Source organism: Chrysochloris asiatica, unplaced genomic scaffold (genome assembly GCF_000296735.1).
Source record: "Chrysochloris asiatica unplaced genomic scaffold, ChrAsi1.0 scaffold00026, whole genome shotgun sequence".
Lineage (NCBI taxonomy): Eukaryota > Metazoa > Chordata > Mammalia > Afrosoricida > Chrysochloridae > Chrysochloris > Chrysochloris asiatica.
In genome coordinates this window covers 8,859,994-8,873,565 of record NW_006408544.1, presented here as the reverse complement: position 1 = coordinate 8,873,565, position 13,572 = coordinate 8,859,994, and the positions used below count along the sequence as shown (strand labels likewise).

Here is a 13,572-nt window from a genome sequence, read left to right as displayed (position 1 = left end):
AATGGTCACTGTGAGTCTGAACTGACTCCACGGCACACTACTACCATCACCACCACTTAGTTGAAACAAGGTTGACCATAAGTTGGTTATTATTAAAATTGTGAGATATGAGGGGCCTTCAAAAAATTCATGGAAGAATTATCTTTAATTCCATTTTCCATGAACTTTTTGAAGCCTCATTGTTATATTTATACAGTATTATATCACGTTAAAGGAGTTTTGGTAGCATAGTGCTTATGAATCAGGCTGTAAATCTCAAGGTCAGCAGTTTGAAACTACCAGCTGTTTCGTGGGAGAAAGATGAGGCTTTCTGCCCCCGTAAAGATTTACAGCCTCAGAAACCCTGTACAGGGTTGCTATGAGTCGGAACTGACTCCACGGCACTTAACAAGAACAACATATCACGGTAGTGAAGAAAGCATTTTTTTAAGGTAGTACCATTTGAGCAGTGACCTGGATCCTGGAGAATGAGCCAGCCATGAGAAGATCTGGGGAAGAAATATTGAAGGTAGAGGTAATGGAAAGTGTATAAACCGTGAGGTATGTGTGAGCTGGATGCTTCCAGGAAGAATCAAGAAAGCCAGTATGGTGCTCTGCTAGGTGTACCTCTGCCTCATCTATTGGTCCATGAATTTCACTTCATCAGATCTTTTATTGCTATAATTTATTTTCAGGAAATAGCAATTGTACCCACAAAGTCCAACCACATCCATGCTTTCTGTATCTCCATCAGCACTAGCCAGATGCCACTATCCACTGCTGTACCACTTGATCAACGATAATTAGCTGCCAACATCAGACCCACTCTGGACTGCATTACACAAATAGCAGATAGAGAACTCTTTACACTCACCTGGAGACAGGTGATAAGTGCCTAAGAACACACCGCCATATAGTCATCAATTGTACATAAATGCATCTGCACCACAATGTCTCAGAGTCGACAGTTTACACATACATGAAGAAAAAAGAGTGACTTAAATAATGACCAAAATACAGTCTGAAAATAGATCAGAAATCATATGTAAACTACCTGATAAAGAATTCAAAAGAATGACATTTAGGTACTGTCAACAGATTTAGAGAATGATCAAGAAAACTGCAGATGAAATCAAGGAAAACAGACAAAACTTTAGAAGAATGCAGGAAAACACTACAAGAACAAATTGATAAAATAAATGAGGTTAGAAACCATGTAAAAACAGCAAATAGAAATCTAGAAGAGTAATACTGAGATTTCAAAAATAGAAAAAAACACCAAGTGAAAATAGTGGGTATTAGTATGGAGGAATTGTTTAAAGACTCTTTCCTAGTTTTCTTTCTTTCCAGGATAGATTCGTTCCACACTCATTTGTAGTGAGGACTGTTGACTTCTGTTTGGGAGTGTAGTAGCTGTTAGAGGTTAACTGTTGGGTTTTCTTGAAACCACACAGAACTTGCTGAAGTGGTTTTTCTTCAATGATGAATAAAATCCTTACTGGGTCTCAAGAAAAATTAAAGTAAGTGTAACTCTAACCTTGAAACTAGACTAAGCCGTAGCCTATCCCCTACCTTAACACTAATCTGAGTCCTACATGAAACCCTAGACCTTACCCTAATTCTGACTCCTTACTTCTACACCCCCCCTCCCCCACCAAAAAAAAAAAATGCCAGTGTAACTTGGATGTATTGACTGAGCAGGAGACCATGAGAAAAAAGGTCAGATATATAGACAGGAGACAAATTATATGTAGGACTTTGCAGGGTGTATAAAGGAACTTTTAGTTTATTCTGCATCCATTAAGAGGAACTCTTTGTGGTCCAGCAGTTAAGCTCCTGGCTGCTAACCGAAAGTTAAACCAACCAGCAGGAGAGAGATGTGGCAGTCTGCTTCTGTAAAGATTACAGTCTGGGAAACCCTGTGGGGCAGTTCTGTTTTGTTGTGGAGGTCACTATGAGTCAAAATAGACTTGACAGCAATGACAGCAACAGGCTTGATTTTGAGGGGATATTCATTAAAGCCATTGGATGATTTTAACTTTAGTCAATGGAGTATTATGATCTGATTTTTATTGTTTAAAGAATTCTTTTTTAAAGGAGCGCTGCTGGCACAATGGTTTAGTGCTCAACTCAATGAAAGCTTGGCCGTTTGAACATACCTAACTTCATCAGAAAGACTGGTGATCCCCTCGCATAAAGATGATAACCTAAAAAACCCTGTGGAACTGTTGTGCTCTGTCACATGGATTGCTATGAGTTGGAATCAGCTGAACTCAATGGCACCAGTAATAACACAGTTGTTTGGGGGAGAATGAACTGAAGGGAGCTAAGAGTGGAAGTAGAGAAACTGGTGAATGGATTAGAGACCAAGTCAGAGGAAAGTAATTTAGATTTGTGCTGGAATAAAATGTTAAGGCAGAGGACTAATGTAAACATAAAATGCCACAGGGTGTTTACAGTAGTACATGACACACTTAAAATAAGGGAATTTGGCTTGGGCAGGCAGTGTATTACTATTTTTATTATAAGCCCTGTGATAAATATTTTACATTTTAAATTACTCTGATTACAATAAGGATTAAAACAATAGACATGCCCTTCCAGTAAATTACTCTTAATTGAACTTATCATGCTGTTCAATTAAGTGGACTACATACCGTATTGTTGTCAAGGTCCATCAATTCAGTGCCCACTCATATTGACCCTGTATAGGGTTTCTGATGAGCAGATGGTTGTTCAAATCCACAGGCTTTGTTGTTCAAACTAACCTTGTAGTCCAGTGCTTATCCTACAGTGCCATCCCATTTCTCTGCATGGTGTTAAGTGCTGCCAAGTTGGTTCCAACCCATAGCAACCCTATATAGGATTTCCAAGGAGCAGCTGGTGAGCTTGAACCACCGACCTTGCGGTTCAGACTGACTTTGCAGTCCAGCACATTAATTCACAGCGCCATACCAGGACTCCACTCTGTATACTACAGTGTATTTAAAGATCTTTTGTGTACCTGTCTTTTGCATTAGTGTTCCTTAAAGGATAGGGATCATATTTTTGGAGCTTTAGTACTTGACTTAGTGTCTGGTTTCCCATGGTAAATACTTCATAAATGTTTACTTGTATAAAGAGCATTTTTAGAACAAACCTCATGGTCCATATTTTATTAATTATAGAAAATGAGGACAAAGAAATGAATTGTGTTCATCTGTATTTATCCTGAATTCTATAAAGATTCTTTCTTGAATTATGGGTTTTCTTATTCTCAAATAAATTTTCAGTTGGAACTTTAAAAAAATCTCACCTCCATTGTGATTAAGAAAGCAGATCTGAGTTAATTGATAGAATGCAGTTAATATCTTTTTCAGAGCAATTAATCAGCTCTATTGATTCTAACACATGACTAGATATAAATCTAATCTTTCATGAGCATGATGTATTGATTTGGATTAAAGACTATCTCCAGTGTTACCCATGGTGGTTTTAGTGTATTTTAGGGTCCTTCCCAGACATCTGATGGCTCCCTTTGTTGATATTGTTGGATGGCACACAGCTCCATGGGTTCCTGCCTCCCCTTGGATTGCTTGTTGGCCTGTGTCAGACTTTCTGATGTTAAAGCAGGCTGTGAAGGATAAATTTATTTGCCTTGCGGTTTAATGGGTTATTGATTGCTTTTTCCCAGTGGAGAGAGAGTAGTGGTATTTATAAAGAATTTTTAAAAAGTCCTTTTCTTTAGAAGCATGCAATTAGACATACCCACTTATACCATAGTGAGTATTTAAAGAATCATCTTTAAAGTTTTTTTTGTTTGTGTAATCTTAAATCTTTTAAATTTTGAGACCTTTAAGTTGGTTCATTTCTTCTATATTTTTCAACTTTTATTTTTGCTTGCTAGGTAAGATACCAACACAGATATTTGATGTAGTAGAGCAGAGTGATAAAAAGTATAGGCAGTGTGACGGTGGGCAAGTCTCTAACCTGGTAACTTTGTTTTCTTTTCTATAAAGTGGGAGTTGTGTAAGTGTCTCCCACATAGGATTAAGGAGCCCTGGTAAGTATTGGGCTGCTAACCGCAAGGTCATCGGTTCAGACTTTCATCCATGGGAGAAAAGTGAAACTTTCTATTAAAAATTTACTGTCTAATGCCATAGTCCAGCTTCTCAGATTACTTGCTCAGCATACAGATTGAGTAAGTATGATGAAAGGATACAACCCTGGACACACATTCCTGATTTGAAACTATTCAGTACCCCTTATTCTGTTGGAATCACTACCTCTTAAACTATGTACAGGTTCCTCGTGAGCGCAATTAAGTGTTCTGAAATACCCATTCTTTACAATGTTATCCATAGTTTGTTAGGATCCACAAAGTACAGTAAGCATCTTTCTAGGAGCTCTGGTAGCGTAGTGGTTACAATTTGGGCTGCGAACCTCAAAGTCAGCAGTTCGAAACTACCAGCTGTTCCACCGGAGAAAGATAAGACTTTCTGCTCCTATAAAGACTTATAGCCTTGGAAACTCTGTACAGGGTTGCTATGAGTCAGAACCGACTCCATGGCATATAACCACCAAACATCTTTCTGCTGTTCTCTGCTTTTATCCAAGATCCATTTGAGGTCAGCAATGTTTTTACCCATTCTTTGTCCTCTTCTGAATCCAACTTGAATTTCTGACAGCTACCTGTTGATGTACTGTTGCAACAGTTTTTTAAATTATCCTCAGCAAAATTTTACTTGCATGTGATGTCAATTAATATTGTTCCATGATTTCCACAAATCATTGGGTCACCTTTCTTTGGAATGGGCACAAATATCGATGTTTTCCAATCAGTTGCCCAGGTAGCTGTCGTCCAGATATTTTGGCATCAACAAGTGAGCTCTTCCAATGCTGCATCAGTTTATTGAAGCACTTCAATTTATATCTCATCAATTCTTGGAGCCGTGTTTTCACCAGTGCAATCAGTGCAGCTTGGACTTCTTCCTTCAGTACATTGGTTTTGATCATATGCTACCTTCTGAAAGGCTGAGCATTAACCAGTTCTTTAAGGAACAGCGACTGTGTATTCCTTCATCTTTTGATGCTTCATGTATCATTCAGTATCTTGTCCATCGTCGTCCTTACTGTTGTTACATGCTGTCTAGTTGGTTCCAATTCATAGCAACCTTATATGGGTTTCCGAGGAGCAATTGGTGGGTTTGAACTACTGACCTTGTGGTTCGCAGTCCAGTGCTGATCTTACAGCACCATACCAGAAGTCCATATTCCAATAGAATGTTTCAATTTTTCAAGTTGAACTTGAATTTTTTTTCTTCAGTTTTCTCAGCTTCCCTTTTAGTTTCCTAATTCCAGGTCTTTACATACTTCAGTATAATACTTGACTGTCTTCTCTATCTGCCCTTCGAAATTTTCAGTTCAGCTCTTTTATTTCCTCATTTCCTCCAGTAGCATTAGCTTCTCTACTACCAAGATAAAGTTTCAGAGCCTCTTCAAACATTCATTTTGGTCTTTTCTATCTTTCTGGGGTTTTTTAGTGACCTTTTGCTTTCTTCATATATGGTGTTCTTGGTGTCATCCCACAATTCTTCTGGTCTTCAGTCATTAATGCATCAAGTCTGTTCATTAGATGGTCTCTAAATTCAGGTGGAATATGTTCAAGGTCACAGTTTGGTTCTTGTGTGCTTGTTTTAATTTTCTTCAGCTTTAGCCTGAATTTGCATAAGAGCAATTGATTATCTGTTCCACAGTTGGCCCCTAGCCTTGTTTAGATGACGATATTGAACTTCTGCATAGTCTCTTCCCATAGGTATAGTTAGTTTGATTCATCTGGTGAGATCCAGGTGTATTTTGAGTGCCTTCTTCTGGCTCTATATCAGAGAATGTTCCACTGCCATTTGTTGAAAAACAGTATTTGCAATGTCACTGGTCTTACAAAGTTCTATCTTACAATCTCCAGCATTGTTTCTGTCATCAAGGCCATATTGTCCAACTACATATCCTTCTTGGTTTCCAACTTTGGCATTCTAGTCACCAATAATTATAAATGTATCTTGATTTTCTTGCTCTAGTGGTTGGTATGTAAACTTGAATAATAGTGATATTAACTTGTCTTGCTTATAAGCATATATATATTATCCTATCACAGACAGCATTGTACTTCAAAATAGATCTTAAAATATTCTTTTTGATGATGAATGTGGTGCCTTTCTTCAATTTTTTGTTTCTAGCATAGTAAACCATATGATTGTCGGATTCAATAGTACCACATTTTGCCTTGCATGCCTAGGACACTGACCTTTATGCATTCCTTTCCATTTTTGACAATTCCAATATTCATAAGATTCATAATTAATGCATTCCACATTCCTATATTAATGGATGTTTGCACTGTTTCTTCTCATTTTGAGTTGTGCCCCATCAGCAGATGAATGTCCCAAAAGCTTTGCTCTGTTCATGTCATTTAAGTCAAGTCTCCTATGAGACTCCTATGAGGAGGCATCTCTTCCCTAGTCGTATTTTGAGTGCCTTGCAACATGAGGGACTCATCTTCTGGCACTGTATCAGAGACTGTTTCACTGCTATTCATAAGGTTTTCAGTGGTTTTTCATTCAGAAGTGGTCTGCCTCTCCTTCTTCCTAGTCTGTCTTAGTATAGAAGCCTTGTTGAAACCTGTCTACCATGGTGATCCTACTGATGTTGAAAATACCTGTGGCATAACTTATAGCAACACAGAAGTCTGTGAAACTGATAGGTGGTAGGTTAGTATTAGTCCAATACTATAAATTCAACTGCAAGTACTTTCAGAATACTCAACATGGAGTGCTTCCAGAATTGCTAGCACATACCCCTGAAAAACAGATTCACTAAATAAGGTAATAGTGTTAGTGTACAATTTGTATACAGTTCTTTTGGTCTTTACCCTTACATTATCCTCTAAAATTGCTAGGTTAGTTCTTTTCCTCATTTCCTTTAGTGTAGCTATGTTACTAATTTATAATACCATTAAGTTCATTTGTTACTTTTTGCATTTCATTTTGAGGTCCCCCACATCCTGGTTGAAATCATATATTTTCTGGGTATGTGAAATGTTACTGTGGGTCTAAAAAAGTGCATACTCAGAGAAGTGTTCCCCTACCAACCCCTTCTCATCCCTGTAACCCAATCTCTATTGCCCTTTCTTTCTAACCCTTTCCCACCCTTCCTCTTAGACAACCAGTCTCTCTAGTTCTAACTAACCCTTCTTGTATTTACTTACTTACATTCCTTTTATAGATAAAGATTAGCATACTATAGATATTGTTGTTGGTAGGTGCCATTGAGTCGGTTCCAACTCATAGCAACAGAATGAAATGCTGCCTGGTCCTGAGCCATCTCCATAATGGTTGTTGCACTGGCCTATTGCTGCTGCCACTGTGCCAGTCTATCGCATTGAGGGTCTTCCTCTTTTTCACTTACCCTCCACTTTCCCAGAGCAAGATGTCAGCTTGAGGACTAAGGTACGCCTGACCCAAGCCATGGTCTTTTCAATAACCTCATGTGCATGTGAAAGCTGGGCAGTGAATAAGGAAGACCATAGAAGAATTGATGCTTTTGAGTTATGTTGTTGGAGAAGAATATTGAAAATGCCAGGGCTGCCAAAAGAACCAGTAGATCCGTTTTGGAAGAAGTGCAGCCAGAGTGCTCCTTGGAGGCCAAGATGACCAAACTTTATCTCTCATACTTCAGACATATTGTCAGGAGGGAGCAGTCGCTGGAGAAAGACATCATGTTTGGTAAGGTGGAGGGTCAGAGAAAAAGAGGAAGACCCCCAGCGAGATGAGATGGATTGGCCAAGTGGCAGCCTCGATGGACTCATGCGTGGCATCGGTAGTGAGGTTGGCCAAGGATCGGGCAAGGTTTTGTTCTGCTGTGCATAAGATTGCTATGGGTCAGTACCGACTCGATAGCACCTAACAACAACAACCACTTTCCCAAGTATGACGTACTTCTCCAGGGACGGGGTCCCCCCTGATAATAAGTCTGAAGGTAGGAAAGACGAAGGCTTGCCATCCTGGCTTTCAAGGAGCATTCTGACTATGCTTCTTTCAACACAGATTTGTTTGTTCTGGCGGTCCATGATACTTCCAGTATTCTTTGCCAACACCATAATTCAAATGCGTCAGTTACTCTATAGTCTTCCTTATTCAGTGTCCAACTTTCACATGCATATGAGGCTAATGAAAATACCTTGGGTTGGGTCAGGCACACCTTAGTCTTCAAACTGACATCTTTGCTCTTGAATACTTTAAAGAGGTCTTGTGCAGCAGATTTGCATAGTTCAATCTGTTGTTTGATTTCTTGACTGCTGCTTCTATGAGTGTTGATAGTGGATCTAAGCAAAAGGAAGTCTTTAACAGTATCAACCTTTTCTCCATTTATCATGGTGTTATTTATTTATTGGTCCTTTTCTTTGTATTGAGGTGCAATCAGTGGAAAGCTATAGTGTTTTGTCTTCATCAATAAGTATTTTAAGTCTTCTTCAAGCAAGGTCCACAACAAGCAAGGCTGTGTCAGCTGCATATCACAAGTTATTAATGAGCCATTGCTTTTGTTCATTAATCAGGAATTTTGATCCTCAATTTTTAAAAGCTTCTTATAAAAGATGCTAACCCATTGTCTGTGGTATAGGTAGTGAATATTTCTTTGCCCTTTTTTCTGTTGTCTTTTGACTTGGTTTCTGTTTTGTTTGTTTTTTGCCATGTAAAAAAATCTTATTTTTTATATACTAAAACATACTGATCTTTTTTTTATAATTCTGTCTTGACTAATGTTTTATAAAGATTCACTTCAGCTAATATTTTTCAGCTTATCATATACCATCACTGTGCTTAGCACTTCATATCAAGTTAAAATTAATAATGTAGAAAAACTAGAAATAACCTATATTTTAAGCAAATATTGTGAGAAAAGTCATATCATACCTATATAATTATGTAACCATTAAAGTTTTATTTTAAGTTGATTTAATGAGAAGATGCACTTGATGTGTTGTGTTAAATGCCATCGAGTCAGTTCTGATGCATAGCAATCCTGTATAGAGTTCTGAGGAACAGCTGGTGGGTTTGAACTGCCAACTTTGCAATTAGCAGTCCAGTTCTTATACTATTGGGTTTTTTTTTAATTAGCTCCCGAAACGACATGTAACATAGTATAATTTTGAAGGGAGAATATCATCTATGTCTACATAAAAAGGGAGTCCTGGTGTGGTGCTATGGGCTAATGCATCAGACTACAGTCATTTGAACTGCAAGATTGGAGGTTCAAGCTCACCAGCAGCTCCTTGGAAAACCTATACAGGGTTGCTGTGGGTCGGAATTGACTTGACGGCACTTAACAACAACAACATGTAAAAAGGAAAAGATGGAGAGAGTCTAAAATCTTAACAGTGATTACTTTGAGTTCTAAATTACCTTTGGCTTTTATTTTCTTCCTACGTTGTGTAACTTTGAGCAGTTTCCTCACCTCTGTGTGCCTCTATTTCTTCATCATTTAAATGAAAATAATAACATCTTAATACCAGGATTTTTTTTTGCTATGGATCATTGTACCAATAAACAACATTCTTAATAATGGAGAAAAAACTGAAGTTGTCAAGGACTTCATTCTTTTTGGATCAACTATCAACACTCATGGAAGCAGCAGTCAAGAGATCAGACAACATATCGCATTATATGCTGCACAAGACCTTTTTAAAGTGTTGAAGAGCAAAGATGTCAGCTTGAGGACTAAGGTGCACCTGACCCAAGCCATGGTATTTTCAATAACCTCATATGCATGCAAAAAGCTGGACAATGAATACGGAAGACCGTAGAAGAATTGATGCTTTTGAGTTATGGTTTTGAAGAACATTGAAAGTGTCATGGGCTGCCAAAAGAACCAACAGATCTGTTTGGAAGAAGTGCAGCCAGAGTGCTCCTTGGAGACCATGAAGGCCAAACTTCGTCTCTCATACTTCACACATATTGTCAGGAGGGACCAGTCGCTGGAGAAGCATATCATGTTTGGTAAGGTGGAGGGTCAGAGAAAAAGAGGAAGACCCCCAGCAAGATGGATTGGCAAAGTGGCAGCATTAATAGTCTCCAACTCATTTCCAAGGCTGTAAATCTTTAGGGGAGCAGAAAGCCTCGTCTTTCTTACGCGGAACAGCTGGTAGTTTCGAACTGCTGGCCTTGCGGTTCGCAGTCCGATTCGTAACCACTACGCTACCAGAGCTCAGCAGCCCTATTCGTAACCACTACATTACCAGAGCGTCTTTCTTTACAGTTGTTGTTGTTGTGAAGTGCCATCGAGTCGGTTCTGACCCATAGCGATCCTGTATAGGGCTTCCGAGGAGCAACTGGTGAGCTTGAACTGCTGACCTTGCAGTTCAAATGACTTTGCAGTCTGGTGCATTAACCCACAGCACCACACCAGGACACTTCAAATACATGTTGAAGGTACCTTGATAACTAATACTTACTTTATGTTTTTTCAAACAGCTCATCTCTGGAGAGAAAAGACCCAAATGTGCCAGTGTTCTTTCCAAATTCCCTGTTGGCAGAGAGTGTAAGCATGTGCTTACAGATTGGACCAACAGAGGGTACTAGTAACAACTCTGTGACATCAGAGGAACCAAAACCTGAGCAAGTAATGCAACCTTTGCCTCATCAACCATCAGACAACCAGAAAATTTACCAGGATTTGTTGGTAAACAAAATGTTGAGCATTTCACCTTCTTGAGATCTTTTCGTATAGGATACTTACCTGGATTTCAACTGATTGTGATCTTGACATAAAAACATTAGTGTCTTTTAACTATTCATAAATTATGGTAAACTAAGTTCAGTAATTTACTGTTAATATGCCAAACATCAAATTCTTAACCAGGAAAAAACTATTGTTTTTTTTTAAATATTGTTGTTAAGTACTGTGGAGTCAGTTCCGACTCATAGTGATCCTGCACAGGGTTTCCGAGGCTGTAAATCTTTATGGGACCAGAAAGTCTCATGTTTCTCCCATGGAACAGCTGGTAGTTATATAAGAGGTGATATTAAATTCAAACTAAATTTAGTACCAGGAAAAAAAAGCAAGTGAGAGTTTGTGTATTAAGTTTTAAAATTAGAAAGTAGTGGGATATTTATGATAGTGTATACTAATTTGAATTTAGGGAAGCAGATGTTGATGAAATGTGGATAGTTATAAACATAAACCTGGCAGTCTCTGTCCTCAATAACTGATGGGAAATAGCAACACGTGGTCATCAATACTAAAGGCAGGCTGACAAGTGTTTTGTTGTAAAAGTAAAGGGAACACAGAATCAAAAGAGATCATTCTGGTTGAAAGAAAGTCTTCTTGGAAAACTAAGGGTATGAACTGAGATTTCAAGATTGAATAATCCTAGCTTTTGACACCTATCCAGTTTGTCAGCATTGGGATACTGGATTTTTCCATTTGTTAATGAAGGCTAATTAAATACTTTGTAAGGATCTGTGTGTTCATCAAAGAAGACATATTTGTTATTTGTCTGCTGGACCCAGACTAGTGCAAGCAGCTATGTGTGATGTAACCAAAATAGGACATAATCCATGCTTGCAAAATGATAATTATTATTGTTCAGGGAATGAAATATGCTTTAATGTTAGGGAGGCAAAAATAATATCACATGTCACTCTTGTATTTAGAAAGAGAAAAGAAAGGAACCCGATTCTGAAAATAACGTGACAGTCTAATTTACAACTGAAATATCAGGTTTTTCCGATAAAAGCTTGCTTTAAATTTTTTATTTATAAAGGATTGAGCACAAATCCTTAAAAATATGTAGATTATTGCATAAGTGCTTTTAAGCTTGTTGATTTTTAAATGAGTGTTTTATGAATAAACATTTTACATTTCCTGTGTAAGGTCTGATGAAAACATTTATTAGCATTGGCTTCTTTTATAAAACTGCTTTGGCAAGACAATATTATTTGTTTTTCTCTATCCTTTCTTCTGTTATTGTTATATTATTATTTTCTAAGGTGATTCATGATTTCTCAAATGTGTCCTTTTTATTTTCATTAGGGTCAAGTGAACCATCTTTTAAATAACTCTTGTAAAGAAACAGAACAACCATCTACAAAAGCAGTAATTATCAGTCATGAATGCACCAGGACTCAAAATGTTTACCATACAAAGAAAAAAAAACATGATTCAGGATTGGTGGACAAAGATTGTGTTCTTAATGCAACCCTTAAGCAACTAAGAAGCCTTGGAGTGAAGATTGATTCTCCAACTAAAGTGAAGAAAAATGCTCATAAAGTGGATCATGCCAGGTAGCTTTAAAAAATCTGTCTTTAAAGATGAATACATTTTAGATGTATTACAGCATGCTCATGAGAAAAACGTGTTTGCCTTCAGCTCAGTTAATTCGTTCAAATTTTGCTATAGCTTGATGAATAAGAAATCATCTCTTCACTTGATCTTCTTCGTTTTAGAAGGAGAGAGGTGATACATACAAAATCATTTGCCGCATATTGTGGGATGTCTCCTCAGTAGAGACGCCAACAAAGTGCTTTACATGTTTTAGTAAAGAGAAATGAACTGTTACTCGCAGAGTTTAAAATGTCTTCTTGGAGGTGAAGGGGTTGGTTCCATCTACTGGATGTACGGTTACATAGTTTTACCATCTAAAAGGCTAAAACATTCATTTTTCTAGGAATGTAATTTAAAGAGTATAGTTTCATGAACTTCAAGTGGCCATGTGTTTCTTTTCTTTAGATCTCGTCACTAAAGGTGACCTCATACCTGCTTGTTAAAAAAGGGTAAAAGCTGGCATATTTTCTGTTAATTAATTGTTTTCTCATTACCAAGAAAAAATACAGTCCTTCCAGCAGAAGAATGGCTGAGTCAGGGGAGAGCAGACTTCCCTTGTGCTTTGCTGTTTCAGACACTGCAGAAATGAAGAGAGTAGTAGCAGAAAGTCAGGGACTAGGGCCCCACACATACCCAGAAATGGAAGGGGAGATAGGAATTGTGGATCGGAGGTCTGACAGCAGCCTTTGAAGGCAGGTTCCCAATTGTAGTGACCTTTGAATTCAAAGCATACCTTAAACAGTTTGTCTCGTTACTTCTTGGCTTTGCTTCCTGGCCTACTTATTAATTGAAAAACACTATGGAGGAGATTACTAATCGGGGTTCATAGTGGACAGTGAGTCAAAGTTAGTTTTCATCTTTTTTTTAAAGTTAGAATAATTTTTTATCTTAATTGTTGGCATGTGACATTCTTAGTGTATCATCCTTTTGTGACTGCACCTCTAATGAGATTCTAACACAGTATATTTGTGCTTAGGGGTTTTATGATTTCATTAGTAGAGTGGCCCTCTTTTTTTCATCTTAATTCCCCTGGTGGTAATATGCTTTGGCACTGAGTATTATTGATTTGTTTTACTTTCAAAATAATGGCTACACCCCTTCCCCCAAATTGAAAATAGCAGCTTAGAAAAGGAAACTTGAAGAATCTTCTCAATACTGGCTGCTTATCCTTTAACCATTCTACAGAAGAAAATACAGTTAAAATTAAACCTACTTTTACAAAACATTTTGAATTAG

General features: G+C 37.8%; 1 protein-coding gene across 1 annotated transcript in view; it reads left to right on the top strand.

Moving 5' to 3' along the window:
• Positions 1-13,572, top strand: part of STIL (SCL/TAL1 interrupting locus) — a 91,534-nt gene that overhangs the window by 74,757 nt on the left and 3,205 nt on the right. The window contains exons 14-15 of the mRNA XM_006839853.1: positions 10,485-10,692; positions 12,046-12,296. Coding sequence (XP_006839916.1) covers positions 10,485-10,692; positions 12,046-12,296 — 459 coding nt within the window. The remainder of the gene's footprint in view (positions 1-10,484; positions 10,693-12,045; positions 12,297-13,572) is intronic.